This window comes from Pholcus phalangioides, unplaced genomic scaffold, assembly GCF_987345545.1.
Source record: "Pholcus phalangioides strain wild (caught in Gottingen) unplaced genomic scaffold, Ppha-v1.0 ptg000022l_1, whole genome shotgun sequence".
In the NCBI taxonomy this organism is placed as follows: Eukaryota; Metazoa; Arthropoda; class Arachnida; order Araneae; family Pholcidae; genus Pholcus; species Pholcus phalangioides.
This window is the reverse complement of record NW_028301615.1, coordinates 2,719,498-2,733,634: the sequence shown is the minus strand read 5'-3', so window position 1 is coordinate 2,733,634 and position 14,137 is coordinate 2,719,498. Positions and strand designations below refer to the sequence as shown.

At 36.0% G+C, this 14,137-nt stretch overlaps 1 protein-coding gene across 2 annotated transcripts; it reads left to right on the top strand.

Moving 5' to 3' along the window:
- Window positions 1-3,861: 3,861 nt before the first annotated feature.
- On the top strand, window positions 3,862-14,123 carry LOC149069340 (uncharacterized). 2 transcript variants are annotated; one of them, XM_089249887.1, is made up of 2 exons: window positions 3,862-4,057; window positions 12,122-14,123. In XM_089249887.1, exon 2 carries the CDS (start codon window positions 12,155-12,157, stop codon window positions 12,611-12,613), a length of 459 nt encoding a protein of 152 aa, XP_089106013.1. In that variant the 5' UTR covers window positions 3,862-4,057; window positions 12,122-12,154; the 3' UTR covers window positions 12,614-14,123. The 2 variants fall into 2 exon arrangements, with proteins under 2 accessions (XP_089106013.1, XP_089106012.1); XM_089249886.1 differs by having other exon boundaries at window positions 3,863-4,057; window positions 12,118-14,123.
- The last annotated feature ends 14 nt before the right edge of the window (window positions 14,124-14,137 follow it).

Genomic DNA, 14,137 nt, shown 5'->3' with positions numbered 1-14,137 from the left:
CTGGGGAATCAGTTTTTTTTTTGTTCAGTCTGTACAACATATCAGTCAGTAATATATATCTCTTCATTGGTAAGTGGGGAAGGGGCTACCTATTCTCCATTCAGTAATAAAGAAAATAGGATGCAAACAACAATGTTGATTCCTCTGACGAAAAAAAAATGCAAACTCTCCCAAAAGACAAAAAAAAATTAATTTTGTAGAAAGAAAACCTCCTTTCTTGCTCCAGGCGCGAAGTAATAAAGCTGACCAGACAGTGGGCATAATTCATTGAAAGCGGGGGGGGGGGGGGCAGGGATAATTTTTTGTTGTTTTTTTTTGCTCCAACTCCTATGTGTGTCAAAATGCCGAGACGTTTCAATCCAAGACTGTATCAGCCCAGTGTTTCCCAAAGTAGGCGATGGAATGGTCCGGGGGCAGGGGATAGGAGCTAATTGCCCCAGTAGTACAACGATATAGTACAATATCTGGACCATATCGTTATATATCGAAATGTCAGAGGAATATCACATGTCATAACTATGATATAGAACGACCTCGTCCTATATGGTGCAAATTATTTATGATATTAATTGATCAAGCCTTTGATTTTTCAGTTGAATATGTATTTGATTCCACGTGAATAACCTTTACTTTGAAGGACAACAACTTGGGATACCAAATTATTTTAATATAGTTTGAAATACATAGATCTATATCGTAAACCTGACAAAGATCTATATCAGATTCACGATATAGACCTGATATAGATCTATCTTAGGAGACAGCTCTATTTCCTGAACATGACATAGATCTATATCGTGAACCTGACAAAGATATATATCAGACGCACACAATATGCTGATATATCAACATATTATGTGCCTTCAAATAAAAATATTGCCCTCGAATAAAAATTTGGAGAAAATTTAAGTGTGTACAATCAAAATCATAAATACTCATTTAATGTAACCATAAAATTCCCCAACTTGGCGAATCACGTCTTTAGTTTCGGACTTTGGCCAAGGATCACCAGCCACTTCGCGACCAACTGGCCGGCCAATGTCCGAATGAAATTGGCCAATTTCGGGCTTTGGCAGTAACATATTTTCTCCCTTTCTAGTGTATTTTATGAGGCTTTTTGAATATACGTCATAATCATCATCAGCATCAATTTGAGGGACAAGCACTGGATGATCCCCATATAAATCTATCTAATCATATAAATCTAATCCCCATATAATTCTAAAATTGCCTATTTTAGCGTAGAAGTGCGGAAATTTAGTGTTTTCTGCCACACCAATTATTTTAAAAACTGGATTGAATTCTTGATTTTCGAAATATTGAATTCGCTTGAGATACGAAGCCCAGAAAATTAAATATAAAATAATTAGCCGGACCTACTTTTGAGGTAAATGCAAAATAACATTGATTTTAACTTTCTATTTATATCTTCTCAAGCACGAAAATGAAAATTAATGTCTCCGTATTGTCTTATAATATCCAACTGCATCCATCTACATAGTTTAGGCTATTTTGAAATTAATTGTGGGGCCCCATAAATTACATTGAAGAAATTCCGCAGCTTCAATCAAGCATTTTTTGAAGCAAAAACAGGCAAATCGATTAAATGTTGCATTTGCCGATTCCTTATTATTCATGTGCATTTTTAAAAGCCAGACTCATTCGAAAAAATATAAAAATTTGATTGAACTTTCGTTAAACTTCAAAAATATGCACTTATTCTGGAATTCTTCAATTTCATACATTTGTGTGCATTAATACTGAAAAAAGGTCGAAATTCGCAAATGCATGTGCACGCAATATTAATGGTGTAGTAGCTGTTTGTGAAGTAGAACTGTCATAATCTGCAAAAAAAGTAATACGTCACTCCTTCAGTTGTCAAGCTTATGTTACAGTCCATTGGGGTTAATTTTTTTCCCTTCAGAATTTAAAAGACGAGGTGGAAAGGGAGGGGAGGGGGGGGGGGGAGTAGGATGATGTGACAGCCAAAAAGCTATACCATAGTTTCCCAAACATTTTGTTCCATCGCTCCCCTACTCAAGTGAACCCATCCTATATATGTTAAACATTTATACTAATAAAACAAAAAATACAAAATAAAAAAATACGCAACACAAAGAAGTTAAAATTCTCAAAGTATAGAAAAAATTAACAAAACATCTAAAAGAAATAATAGTAATAATTTTAAGAAAAATACACACATATACAACAAAAACAAGAGCAAATTTTTCTAAATTAAAAATTATGTGCAATTATAAAGTGACAATTAAAGTTGCGGTGGATAAGTTCTTGCTCTCCTCCTAAAATAACAACATCTACGATGTAAAACATACACAGTAAAGATTCAATTATAACTGATGAAATGATTTTGATATATCAGCATAATTAATGCTATTGAAATCAAAATTTCTTATGGACAATTGTTCATTCAAAAATTTTTAATTTCCATTCAAACAAAAAATTGTACACTTGATTAATGTAATAATAATACATACATACATCAAACACCTCCCAAAATTGACAAAAAAGACCTCAGTGCAGACCAAAAAATACTTCTTCGCTATTTCTAGGATATTATCCTTAGGCAAGTGCCTTCTAGATTTAACCAACAGGATGCCAGAGAAAGATTGTCACAGCAAAGGTTTCACAGGATTTTCCCATTGTTCTGGATAACTGTTTCAACCCATACCGTAAGAGACTCTCTTACCTCATTCCTTCTACAGAAGCAATTTAGATGGGCTCGATGGTTTTAAATATTACTGGCGTATGCAATGAGAGCCATATTTTGGAAATATATGCATAGAATTTACTGCATGTATAGGCACTGCACATGTTTCAGAGTCTAAAAGGTATCCAACAAGGTAAAGGGCTTATATCCCTTAAGTGATAGAGCCCGGGTCATGTCTGGTCTTCAGAGTCTAACGGCCGTATTCATCGTTGCGTTTCAAAACGAGATCCAGGTACCGAACTGCGTTAAACCTCAAAAAAGGTGTTCGCTGCACCTAAATCCAGATCCAGGGACCAGTTTTTCGAGCCTGAAACTGAACCTCCAATCAAATAATGGCGGTCGCGCAGAATTGTTTTTGAGACGAACCCAAATGGAATAAGAAATTTAGTATAATTTATTAATAATAAAGTGATGAATGACTACGTTTAAGCATTAAATATGCGGTAAATAATTATCCCGATTAATAAAAGCCATCAACAAGGTGCAAAAAAAGAGGAGTAATGATACCCTTCAAAATTTAACTTTACCCGCTAACAAAATGCTCATTACTATTAAATAATAATGATAGAATTGTATGTGTAATATACTCATGTACAGGAATATTTAATACATGGGATATTTCCCTGCCGTGTGTTAAAAACATGAAATTTACTTTCAACATTAAATCGATCCCACTTATAATGTGTACATATATATATATATATATATATATATATATATATATATATATATATCGCTTTCGTTGTGTAGCGGGATTTCACTGTTTCTTGAGCCACTCCTGCAACAAGGGACAGTTTTATTTCTACTAGTAATTGAAAAAGGAGTTAAACGAGTCACACACATCTCCCAAGCGAAAGGATTTTTGATTGTGCAAGAAACAAAACGGGAGTTGATGAAGAGATTTGAAAATATAAGCGCGAGAGAATTAACTGGAACATAATGCAATTTTCTCTCGTAATCTCGACCCGGGATGGGTTTGGGAGGGGGGATAATAAAATGGAATTCAAGAATAAGATTGCCTGGGATTTTGTGAGAGCTTAACGATTTCGATGAAACAACCTGAGAGATTTGTTGAATGCGCATGCTCTCCCGAATATCTCTTCTCCCAATAATAAGGCGTCTTCCTGCTGGGAAATAACGCGCATTGGCAGCAGCAGTCAAGCCTCGTTGTGGTGCAGCTCAGGAAAAGAAACAGCAGCCTCGGATGCTGCTGCCTAGCGACGAAGAATTCCTGCTCTTGAGCTTCCTTGTGTTGGAATCTTGAGGAAGAAGATAGCATCACACACATCCTGGAGAAGAGGCTTTTTCGATGTTTGCCGACATATCACAGTATCCTTTTTCAATTGCATTCAATTTGTGTTCAAAAGGTTTAGTTTGACACTTCATCGGTTTTTTTTCCTTCTTTCTTATATGCATAAATTTTGAATTTCGTAGCAATCTTATACGAAGTGGAACTGAAATCGAACGATTTTGTGCTCAAGCTGAGGGAACAATTCATTTCTTTCTGGTCGTTGAACTTGAGCCTCACGATTTAATTTTGGTCACGAACACCACACATTTCGAACTATTCCTTTATCTTCGATTTATTATATAAGTGGGGGAAGCGTTTCTTTGGATCTTTCTTTATTCTAATCAAAAATGGTAGCCTACCTTTAAACATGGTAAAAAACTCTAGCGGAAATATCTCATTAAAAATATTGTTTAACCATTTATTTATTTCAAATTTTTTACACATATACTTGATAACATATGCTATTCTATGCCAGTTTTACATTTCTCTAGTACATAATTGTTTTGCAAATTAAAAAAAAAATGAAGAATTTTTAATAGCTTGCGTGCATGGTAAAGTATCCTGGCACCAAAGAAATTGAATAAAAATTGATTCAGAATAAAAAGAACTGTTCGGTTCATAAAATGATGAGGAAGGTCTAGATTTCATTGACCCTTAATCTTATTTAAAATTATATTTTAAAAACTTCGACAAAATGTAATTTTTTTACCCAAGTATTTAAGATTATTTATCTCAATTTTTTTGCCATTTTATGACCAGAACATTTTTCTTTATTTTGAATCAATTTTTATTCAACTTCATTGATGTCGTGCTGTTACCTATATTTTATATCATGTTAAAAATACATTTTTTTAAATGTGCAAAAATTTAGTATTAGAAATAGGTGAAACATTTTACTAGCATAGGACAGCACGCACATGCAATTTAATATATGCGTAAAAAAATTTGAAATTAATCGAAGGTTAAATAACACATTTAATGGTACTTCTATTATGGCATAGTTTTCCACCATGTTTTAACTCAGCCTTTTAGGTACACACACTTGCGCTTCCGGCACAACTCATTAGGTAGTAAATTGCCCATGGCTACAGACCTCAGTTGTGCTCGGTTTGAAAAATAAAAAGTTGACCTCTCCCTGCTCCCCCCCCCAGCCCTGCTTAAAAGCATTAACATAATATTTATTAATAAGTTTAGTCTACTTTATCAGTTTATTAGTTTCTCTTTCACAAATTAGAAACTTTATCATGTATATCGCATCTTTCCTTTTCTTTCAACACACAACCTTTCATCCGGCCCTTAATGGAATTTACTACAGTTTCATTCCCTAATAAGTGAGTTTCTTCTGAATATTTTGTTCTGGAAACCGATGTTTTTACGCATTGGGCAAACATATATGCAAGAATAAGTTTCGAAGTGCTAATTCAGAGAAATGCGGTGGTATTTAATGGCGTTATAATATTTCCTGGAAAGAAATTCCAATTCGTTATTGAAACATATAAATTAAAATATTACTAGTTTTTGATTTTAAATATTGTAAAAACGATCTTCTCGTGCTCCAGTACCACTGAATTCGATGTTTATTTCTTCTTTTTTGTTATTTCTTATTTATTTGATATTTACTTCGTTAAAAGGATTATTTCGATCAACCAACGATACTAAAGTTTTTGAATTGGAATTTATTGTTTCGCGGTGTATATGTTGGGGTAAATGTGATGAATCGTTAATTATGCCTGATCACCGGTTATTAGGCATAATACCAGGCGTGGCGTTTCGGTAAGTTTGATAAGTTTCATCACATTTATTACTTTTACCGGCGGTTATGCATAATCCACAAACGATGTTGGTAAGTTTGATAAACATGGAAGATAAGAAATGAAAATATCATCTTCATTTAACCACTCATAAATTTTGTCCGTGATTGATACGTGCAATACGACACGTATTTTGCCATAAAAATTAAATTAAATCAAAATAAGTGTGAATAAAATGAAAACATAAATTATCATTTCCTTGTACTGTTGGCTTTCTTCACATGTATCGACATGTACAAACACAACTAACATTATTGATCGAGTTCATGCTAAACTAGTGATTCCCAAACAGTGCTCCACTAAAGATTTCTTTGGAGAAGATATTGAGGCTTGAAAGGCAGAACTTTTTTTGAAACCTCAATATATGTCTGAAAGGAGCACAGGGCAAATACGTAATAGATTTATTCGCGTAAAAAACACTTTTGGTGTTTCTCCGAAAAAACACAGACTACCTTTAATTCCTTCGCTTTTAATTTTTGCGTACGTATTCAGAGAAATTTCATGTATTTTCAAAGCATTTCACCCTTCTAACACCAATACACATTTGCATTCTTTCCCAACCACTTCCTGCAAGCATTTTGAAGTTATTCAACTGATATGTCATTTAGCCCATGGGCTTTTGCTTCTCCAAATCCCTTGCTGAGGTCCCTCTGGAGTTAGGAAAGAAAAAAGGTACATTTTTTTTTGTTTTTTTTTTTAGGGAAAATAGTGAGGCCTGCCTTCGTCACAATGCAAAAAATAGACTGCGTAGAGCTGGATTGGTGTAAGATTGCTGCACGTAGTATGCAATTACTTGTTTTGCAGCTTTTTGAGACCTTTTTTTTTTGGTAGGACGTGTGGATTTCCACGAACATCCCCCCCCCCCACCCTCGCTGAGAGCAGGTAGACCTACAACATGATAATGCATTTATATAACAACAACTTACAAAGGCTTATATAACTTACGTAACTCACGAATAATCAGCAAAATACCAAGTGGTGATCGTGCCTGACTTGAAAACACTAAAAACCACAATTCGGAAAATTATTAATTTTTTTCTATGTCTACGTATACATTATTCATAACCAAGCATGTTTTTCATCACTTGGGGCGGGTACAAAAATTCATAAAGTTCATAATAGAGAGATAGAGCCCTCTTTAAGAGTTTTACCTGGGAACCCACTAAAGATATCAGCTTAGGGGCCCTACTGCAAAATAGGGAGAGGGCATGGGTCTCCGTGCCGTGCCCGATTGAGTTCATTGTTGGGACTTCAGAGGTTGGAGTCCCGTCATCCTATCAGAGGCATATTCACGAATAAGAGCTTTTATTATAACCATCGTCGGAGATCCCGTGCAAGAACTCTGGCATGTGCTTTAAAAACCATAAAGATGCTTGAAATAATCATGATGCTAATCATTGAATCAGGGTGTTTTCTGAGTTGTCGGTTTTTTTACACTATAAACTCAATATTGAGGAGTACCCACTAAAGATCTGAGTTTTGGGGGCCTGGCTCCATGACGTCGGAAGGGGCATGATGAGCAGAGATGCTCACGGGGAATTTTAAAGGAAAAATTTTTTTATTCCCACACGAAATGTGCCCTGTAATTTTGTTTTCTTCCTGATGGGGCATATTGTCTTTTATTTCATCTGCACTGACCTGTTTCCTCTGCGCATAGAATTTCTATATCTGTGCAGAATTCAAAATAACATGTTACCTTACACAATATAGGGAAAATTTTTTCTGCATAGCTCTACGTATGTACATGGAAGTATTCTCATTCATAGTCATTCCCAGACTCTAAACGCCCATATTTTGTAAACTTATTAACCATGTAGAAATGATGCCATTCTTAGTTACTTTTGTGCATAACCAACAAATGGTTAAAACTAAAATTTTATCAGCCACAAAATATGCCTTTCAGAAAACAACTATACAGTACAGGATGTATTACATTGAGAAACGTCATCAAATTAGAACCCCTTCTTCCACCTATCAAATAAAAACGCAACTGTTAATGATTCTTCAAATAGAATTGTTAAAAAATAAAGTGCGCATAAAAAAGCAATATTATGTAATAATAATGTAATATATATATATATATATTTTTTAAGCAATAATATTAATTAAATTTTCAAGTTTGCTTCAAAGCTTTAACAGTTGATGTTTGTGTAAAGTAAAACAATGTCAGTAATTTTCTTATAAAGCCTTTTTTGGCTGATTAAATTTTTTTTCACCCTTTTGTTGGTTATGGACTATGAAATGTTATATTATGTTGGTATGTAACTAAGAAAGACGTCATTTTTCATGGTTAATAAGTTTGCAAAATATAGACATTTAGGGTCTGAGAATGACTAAAGAATGAGATTATTTCTGTGTACACAGAGTTGCTACTGCGCAAAAAAAAAGGTCTGTGGAGGTGAAATTAGAAAGAATATGCCCACTATCTGGAAAGTAAAAAGGACCCTTAGTACCACCGAAATAAAAAAAAATTATTCAGCCAGCAGGGTTTTTTCCTCATTTCAGCCTCATTTTTCCACGAAATTCGAGCAATTTACTACGACCACATAATTTTAGGCCCTCTGATGTCCTTCCCCGGATGAGGATTCATCGTTTTGTGGCCTGTGACTATACAAATTTTGCAGCAATCCATTCATCCATTCTAGTCTATTGTTCTTGACTTCATTCCCCAAATCAGCCGCCCCGGACTATAGCCTGCTTAACCCCCACTTCCCATACCATATATATGTCTGTGTGTCACTATCTTTCGGTCGTTCACATGCTTTTACACCCTGCAGGTCACTGTTTTCGTCTCTCGCTCACCAGATCATTCTTTTGGTCACTCCACATTCTCTAGGTTAGTCCCCCAAGGGTATCGCGTCAAATCATCGCCAACAAAAACATCGCCAGTCAAAACATCGCTGTGACAAAAACATCGCACGTCAAAACATCGCAGTCACAAAAACATCGCCGAAAATTAATATATATATATCGTATTTACCTGCATATAATCAGCGGCTTTGAGTTTCAAAAAGACATCGGATATTTTTAATTGCGCTTCATTATTTTATTATTACTTTATTCCTTAAGATTATATATATCGCATATTTTTCTGAGATTTTATTACAGAAATTATAAAGGTACAGGTGAACTTGGCTAGTTCGAACTTGGTTAATTCGAATATCAGGAATTCCCTTTGAGTGTCTTGCAAAAATTTCAATTCAATTTGAAATTGCTTGTTTAATTCGATTTCCCCCCCCCCCCCAACGTTTTGGATAATTCGATGTTTGATGCAGATAATATGTCCTTTGCAAAATGTCTCTTATATATGTGTGTGTTACTGCCAAAGCCCGAAGTTGTCTAGTTCTCGAACTGGCCGGCACAGTCGAAACGGACATTGTCCGAATTTCGGGTTTTCGTTGAGCTATGGCCGGTCCCTGTATGTCGATCATTATATATCCCTCCATATATGTATCACCATAATATTGAATAACTTCTAATAAAAGAATAATTTCTTCTACGAACAATCCTCGTAATGAAAGAGTATCGACAGCTCAATTGTTGTAGTAGCAACGAATATTGCAGTTTGATGAAGAAAACTATAGTGAAAGGTTTATTAATTTAACGGTTTACCAGAAAATTCGTACCCCTTTTCTTGGAATCTGGAAACCATATTTCCATGATGGGGTGGTGCGAAATGTCTCCCCGGCTGAAAAAGCGGCTCTGGGTACAGATAATACAAAATCCGAGGATGATGTCACTCTCCGCTTATCCATACAAACTTTATTAACAGCTGGCTGATGCGAAGATATATCGTGGAAAGAGAGAAACTTCAACTGCCCTTGCGGGGAATCGAACCCACGACCTTTCACTCTCCGGGTAAAAGGACGTGTTCAGTGCACACGAGCTCCAAGGAAAGACTGAGATATTCGTTGCCTCTGTATAGTCTAGGGCGGTGGTTCTCAACCGGGGGGCCCCAGGATATTCCAGGGGGCCATGGAGGAAAATATCGCAAAAGGGGAGCCATGACTGCTGATAAGGGGGCCATGAGGAAATTTATTAAAAAAGAGGCCAAAAAAATTTAATTTCAAACAAAATGCATAGAATATTTTTTTTCGCAATTTTTCCCCTATTTAAGTAAATAAAGATTTAGTAATAAAGATTTGATTGATTTTTGATTGGTGGGCAGAATATTTCAATGCCGAGCATAAGGATTTGAGTAGTTGAAAGATGAAATTTAGCACTTGAAATATCAAAAATTTTAAGTTTCACAAAAACAAGCACAATGATTTTTTTTTCGTGTGTGTAACCAATTTCTCGTAAGTAGGGCTCTGATTTTTACCTAAAGATGAAACGTCGTTGCTGATAAATTATTAGCTACTACGTTTCTTCTTTAGGTCATAAAAATCAAAGCCCTTGTCATAAGCTTGTGTTATCAATAATTATAATGTTTCGAGATGAATGTACTGTATATATGCATACAGTGTCACTTTATTGACAGTGATTGACAGTAACATTTATTTGAAGACAACCAACCAAAAAACAACGTTAAATGCGGATAAAACGGGTTTTTTTTTGGCGTCAAAAGAGACGGGGCAAGAACATTGTAATTGGGTTTTTGAGCACACGTGCCCGTATAAAAAGTTGATATTTCTATTTTAATAACTATACACCCCCTTGCAACATGAATGGCATATCTGAGTACTACACATAATTTTTCTAATTGAAAGTATTCCTGTAGGGTGAACGAGGTTTGCCAGTAAAGTAAAATACCATACGTCTTGTTACCTACGCCCTCTGTACATTACATATAGTAGTGTCTGTTATGTGAAATATTGTGTTGTGTTTAAGCCAACTCACACGTTACTTCGTTCGCCTGTGGGAGAGAGGTCACATTATGAACCAAAAAGCCACTTGGAGATAGCTTGTCATTCAGCGAGACATCAATAAACCGATAATTTTCTTTTTTGAAATCTGATTATTTATACTTCCTGATTTTTTTGAAATTCTGATTCACCCAAATTCAAATTTACCCAAGAAAAACTAATTTGTAAATAATTCAAACTTCATCCTGAACAGTAACTTGACATTATGCCGTCTTCAAGCGCAATGTTTACATTGATTGATAAACAACTTATTATATATATTTTTTTAATGTGTTTCAATTTTCATAAATTAAAAATAAATTCAAACACATATTTATACTGCAAACAATATTTGAACAATTGTCATTTAACATGAAAACGGGGGGGGGGGGGTAGGAAATTGATCATGGTCGCAAGGGGGCCACAGGAATGAGAAATGGTTGAAAGGGGGCCATGAGCAGAAAAAGGTTGAGAACCGCTGGTCTAGGGCGTTCACTCGATTAGTGAAAGGAAGTGGGGGTTTGATTCCCCGCAGGGGCAGCTAAATTTTCTCTCTTTCCAAAATATATCTTCGCATCAGCAAGCTGTTAAAAAAACCTTTTTTTTTGTACAATACAGAATTTTGAAGAACTCTCTCTCTGTTCATTGTCCATTACTCAAAAAAAAAGGCCGAATTCGAAGGATTGAGAGAAAACTAATAGGTGTGGAAACAGTCGAACACAGACATACACATGACAGTTTGGCTTTGTCACAACCAAAGCCGCTTGAAAGTTTAATGCACTTTTAGTGCAGCTTTGGTTACCAGTTGAACAAAGAAAAGGGATGAGGTGATTTCCATTACAATTTTTAATTTAAAAAATTTTTCATAAAGCGATCTTTTGACGTGCGATATTTTGACTTGTGATGTTTTGACGTATTTGGCGATGTTTTTGACCGCGATGTTTTTGTCACGGCGATGTTTTGACGGGCGATGTTTTTGTTCGCGATGTTTTGACGTAGACCCTCCGTGACAGTTTTTTTATGTTTCCGCATGATCAAACACCACGGAATCCTTAAATATCCCGGATACCGGAGAGTTTTCAAAGAAGAAACCTTTCTTGTTGCTTAATTCGCAAAGCTGATCTTTGTTTTGAATTTTAACGAGATAGTGTCGCGTTTATAAAAATCCAGACCACTTGGGTGAGGGTCCGTGGTATAAAAGTACTGTCCTAGACTGAAATTCATACAAAGTGTCTGGTATATTTGAATGATTTTATTGACGATTAATCATATTAACCAGCACAAGCAGGGAATTGCACATAATAATCGACAAATGTGAAAAATTAACCGACGATTTGATTAATTTCCAGATTTTCCACATTCACCCCAACATATAAATGAAATGATGCAATGATAAATGCTCTAATCAATTTATTCATGATTTATTTCATTGACTTATCTAAGATAGATAATTTCAGATCGTGTATTGCTACAACACAACATGGTGCATCTATTCTACTATGAAAATCGAGGTAAAGCCTGCAGAAAAATCTTGAATCACGAAGGATCCCCAAGTAAAATCTTCCTGTTTGCGGATGAGGGCTGGGCTCGAGGAGCCCTGACCGCTCACTGGCTCCTCAAGAGGACCTGGTGGAGCAGAAGCGTCTGCAAGGTGACGGAAGTGACGGCAACTAACCGCACGACAGCCCGTGCCAAAATCGTCGACATCAGTCGGGATACGATGTGCATTAAGGGCCGGTTCAAGAATTCAACCGACGAGGAACCCGATTTCAAGATGTTTCTGACCACGAGAGTTTCGTCCGCCGATTTCCGCGACGGCTACAGCATGACGGGAACCCTCGAGAGAGGCAACAAGAAAAGAGGCAAAGCTTTGCAACTCACCCACTTTGCCATGCTCAAGAGGAAAGAATACAACCTCGATAAGAACAATAACATGTGAAAATATAAAAATTATGGAAATCGTTAGTGATGTTAGACGACAAAAAGAAAACAAGAAAAACGACCAATGGATCTAATGACACTCAATCGATACCCACGTCCAAACAAAGCCGTTCGTGCTATTATAATACCGTATGTCAGGGGGTGCATAACTTTTTCATTCCATGAGCCAGATATTCGGTCACTCTGCAACCCGCTAGCCAGAAACTTGCATACATGAGCTGACCATATGACCTGTATTTTACGGAATATCTCCTGTAATTTTGGTCCTCCTAATTTTTTTTCATAAAATGTCACTCTTTTTCCCTAATTTTCGATGAAGGTTACTTGAATTTTTGAAATCAAGATTTGAGATTATTCTCATAACTTAAAAATTAATGACTTAGACAACATTTTTGGTTTAATTGACAACTTTACTTGCCTTTGACAAGTTTTATGGCTGAATGAACGCCAGGACTCAGCCGCCGGACCGGGGCCGTCCTAAGAACATCATAGCCCCCCCCCCCAGGCAAAGCGATTTTTGTGAGGCCCCTCTACCTAACTAGAAATGCCTGCGACTACTAGTTTACGTACTTATTTCATAAAATTGTAACCAAATCTCATTATCAAGAGGCCCCCCCCCCTTCTTCCGGGCCATACCCATGTGAACCCATGTTTTCAGCCGCGCTGCACCGGACTTATCTTGTTGCTGGGATCTCTTCCAGCCCAGCTTCGTGTGGCAGAGTTGAATTTTTTTTTTATTTAATTGGAAACTACTTGCTTTTGACAACTTTTTTTTGGCTACAATTGACTTGCCTTTGCAAATTTTTTTTAGCTGTAATTGACAACTTTACTTGCCTTGGACAATTTTCTTCGGCTGTAATTAGCAACCCTAGCTGCTTGCCTTTGACCGATTTTTCAGTCGAAATTGGTAACTTTACTTGCCATCGAGAATTTTTTTTTTGGCCATAATTAGTAATTTTATTTTTATTTGACAATTTTTTTTGCAATAATTAGCGATATAACGATTTCTGGAATTTTTGTAAATGAAATATGGTTGGCCTAGGCTTTTGTCGTTTATACTTTTCTACTAGAACACCTTTTTTTGGCCAGATGGAACATCTTGGTGGGCCGTATTTGGCCCGCGGGCCGGAGGTTGTGCACTCTTTGCCGTACTTCATGCATCACAAGTTGACACAATGATAATGATTTTGTCTTTCATTCTCATCACCATTTCGATAAGTCTTTTATATACGAAAGTGTACGTTATTGATTACTTCGAAGTTAGATTTGGCGATGGTTTGCACTCTCAAGTCTTTTTAGTCTTTCTGTTTCTCGCAATAACGTCCAGAAAATGTGAACGGCATTTAGTGATAATTGAGAGACATACACACTCCCGTCCTTTTTTTTCGTCTACTTTCAACTCATTACCATCGGATACATATTTCGAATAGTGTTTGTATTTGCTGTCCATATTGTATTACGTGATATAACACATATAAAACACATTCCATTTTTTTTATTACCTTAAATGTTGTTTGATCAG